The following is a 3488-nucleotide window of genomic DNA, read 5'->3' as shown; positions in this document are numbered from 1 at the left end:
ACTCTGCTTTTGTAACATACATGCTCTCTCAGACATCACAGGAGGTCAGACGCGATTTGCACTTACCACTGTAGACACACGACATACAATGTTCCTTAGTATTGGTTTGTTGTACTTAACGCAGGTACTGACTGAGATGGGAACAATTACTTTTAATTCTCACAGAATAAAACGCTGATCCACAACTCATAAACTATTTAATCCGTCAAAAAAGCATTATCCCCTTTTAATTTGTATAATGAGAAAAAAAAAAAAAAAGCATTATAAAAGTATAGCCTAGTAGAGACTTGACATAGAACAATTATACCTGCAGAGACCAAATACGTTAAATCCATGAACTCAAACATGGGCTACTCAGTATTGTGAAATATTATTTTATATGTATGTATGTATGTATTTATTTATTTATTTATTTATTTATTTATTTACTATTTCTGGAGAGCTTTCAAACCTTTAAATCTAAATAAATGTCACCACCTGGCGGGGACTTAAAAAATGACTTTGGGGGTGCGCCCCGGAAATAATTATCTCCTTTTCAACGTGCTTCCTTTCAATGAGAATCCAACATGGCAGCTTGCAGCATTGAAGATGTGCTCGCCAAAGCAGAGAGAGATGAGGCTGAAAAACTTAAAAGTATTTCTGTCCACAAAGAATTGGAGCTCGAATTTGATACAGGGAACCTGTTCGCTTTCGATAAAAACCCTCCGGACACCCGAGAGTTCAAAAAACAGAACAAAGATGAGTTCCTGCGCTCGCTGGCTCGGGACAACACGCAGCTGCTCATCAATGAGCTGTGGAAACTGCCAACCGAGAGGGTCGAGGAGGTGATTGTGGCTAAACTACCCGAGCCCACTACCCGCCTGCCGAGAGAGAAACCTGTGCCTAAGCCCAGGCCTTCTACCAAGTGGGAGGAATTCGCCAAACTAAAAGGGATCCAAAAGAAAAAGAAAACCAACTTGGTGTGGGACGACGTGCACAAGGAGTGGAAAAGACGATGGGGCTACAAGCGAGCCAATGATGATACCAAAGAGTGGCTGATCGAGGTGCCAGAGACTGCCGACCCGAATGAGGACCAGTTCAGCAAACGCATCAAAGCCAAGAAGGAAAGGGTGGCAAAAAATGAACTGAACCGACTACGAAACATCGCCAGGGGGCAAAAGATTAAGGTGCCCGGCGTGGGACTTGCACCTACCGACCAACAGTCAAAAACAGAGCTGGGCAAAGCTATTCATGTTGCTAAACACTCCACGGCCTCCGTGGGTAAATTTCAAGGCAACCTTCCCAAGGAGAAAGCGCCCAAGAATATGGGCAAGAAGAGGCAGTTTCAGCCGCTCATAGGCGATTTCTCTGTCGAGAAACAGAAGCAGCTGGACATGTTAAACATCATGGACAGCAAGAAGCCCAGAATTGACATCACCAAAGCGGTGAACAAACAGATGAGAGAAGAGGATCGGCAGTCCGGGTTTCAGAAGAGAAAGTCACCCGGTAAAAAGGGACGTAAGGGTAACTTCTCGGGGAAAGGAACGGCCAAGGGGAAGGGTAAAAAAGGAGGACCAGGGGGAGGCAGTGGCGGCGGCAAAAATAGAAAACCACGTATGAAGCAAGGAAAACGATAAAAAGAAAACAAAACAACCCGTTAACAACCGTTTACCTGTGATAGGACATTGTTGTCACTTCGTGTGGTAACTTGGGTCATTGTTTTGGGGTTTGTCAGCTTGTCAGACCTTGTAATAATACTATGAAATACATAGTCTTGACTTGGTCAGTCCCTTGTGCCTTTCTCGGTCGTGCTGATTCATTTAACAGTACGCAATCTTACCATGTTGTACTTTTATAAATAAAAGATCAAAACGAACTCTGTATTTAATGACAATGTTAGACTCTTTCAGTGAGTGTTCTTCTGAGTGCACTGCAGGATTTGAAGTTTTACAATATGCTTTTTTAAAAGTTTTCCTATCGACATCCTATTTAATTGAAACCTCTTGATGAACTTTGAGTCCAAGTACCGTATTTGTACACAGCCCTGGAAATACTAGTACTGTTAACCATTACATATCTTCCCTTTTTTTGTATGTTCATAAATAAATTATATTGTAATTTGCTTTCAAATTTCGCATTTATGAATTGGTTTCTCCCCCATTAAAATATTTCCTAGGGTCGTTTATGACTTGATCATACCTGCTTTATTTACACTACAGCACGTAGCTTGCTAGCCAGATATATGCTGCATTTGTACATTCGTTACACGTTTGTGCGTAAAAATCATTTAGTTATTGTGTTGTGCCTAATACATAACATTTAAGCTAAAGGTCATGAAAAATACAATTTTTAAATACAAAGAGGAAGAACACAAAATATTTCACATGTTTGACGGGGTTTTAGTATTAACAATTCCAGTACACGTTTATTTAAAAATAAAATAGCATACATCTTCAATTGTATACTTTATAAAATAGTTCTATCATTTTTTTTCCAACATGTGTCCAAGATGTATTTGTGCAATAGGTCACAGTGACCTAGAGTATGATCCCTGAAGAACTCTAGGTACAGTAAAATCAAATTGTGACATGAACCAATTTATGTGTGCTGGTATTGCTTAAAACCACAGGTTAACATGTAATGCACAACAATAAATAATGACGAAATAGTGACCATATACAGGGCCAAAATGTGTATTTATTGATTTAAGTATTTATTTAAATACAACAATAATGTGTGCCAAGTTGTGGAGAATCAGACAGGCCACAAAGTAGTATAAAAATATAATCAACAGTGCATTTTCAGTACATTTAGCATGTATATAGATATCAGATTAATAGGAACATACTGGTAACTTTGAAAAACATCACTTAATGTAAAACACTATGGAGCAGCCTTCTCCATGTGTGTCCATCATGTTCTCTGTGCTGGACAATGCCTTTCTGTTTCATAGAAAATGTTAATCCATATAGAATGCCCAACGACAGGACAAATACAAAAATAAACTTGTATCATTGTTTGACAAACGTTTCGACTATAAGTCTTTTCCTTTGTCTTGACGACATTGAGAAAGACTTCTAATTGAAACGTTTGTCAAATAATTTTGTAAGCTTGTTTCAGCAGTTGTTTAAACTGCCTCATTCATTTTTTTTCCAGTTTTAGTAAAGTAGGCTGTCACAAGATATGTTAAAGATACAGGCTTGCATTACCTAGCAAGTAAAGCATGGTGAACTCAAGTGGATAAATCATACTTAATGAGGGGTGGGGAAATTGATTAATAAAAATTGTTATGTCAACACCACGCAGGGCACACAGTGCTGGTAACTATGAACACTTGTCAAACACAGCTGTCAAACACTTTCATAATAAATAATGGGGTGGTAGCTTAGAGTAAATGAAAAAAACAATAACACAATTTAATAATGAAAATATATCACCTGCACTGTACCATGGGATTAAGCAATGGTACGATTGGTATATGCAAATAATATCACGTCTGCAGCACATAT

At 38.6% G+C, this 3488-nt stretch overlaps 1 protein-coding gene across 1 annotated transcript; it reads left to right on the top strand.

The window, feature by feature from the left end:
- The first annotated feature begins 527 nt into the window (after nucleotides 1-527).
- On the top strand, nucleotides 528-2656 carry LOC117399778 (ribosome biogenesis regulatory protein homolog). Its single transcript, XM_033999151.3, has one exon. It carries the CDS (start codon nucleotides 567-569, stop codon nucleotides 1614-1616), a length of 1050 nt encoding a protein of 349 aa, XP_033855042.2. The 5' UTR covers nucleotides 528-566; the 3' UTR covers nucleotides 1617-2656.
- Nucleotides 2657-3488: the final 832 nt, after the last annotated feature.

Source organism: Acipenser ruthenus, chromosome 4 (genome assembly GCF_902713425.1).
Source record: "Acipenser ruthenus chromosome 4, fAciRut3.2 maternal haplotype, whole genome shotgun sequence".
In the NCBI taxonomy this organism is placed as follows: domain Eukaryota; kingdom Metazoa; phylum Chordata; class Actinopteri; order Acipenseriformes; family Acipenseridae; genus Acipenser; species Acipenser ruthenus.
Note: the sequence above shows the minus strand (reverse complement) of the source record. Positions and strands in the feature narration are given on the sequence as shown.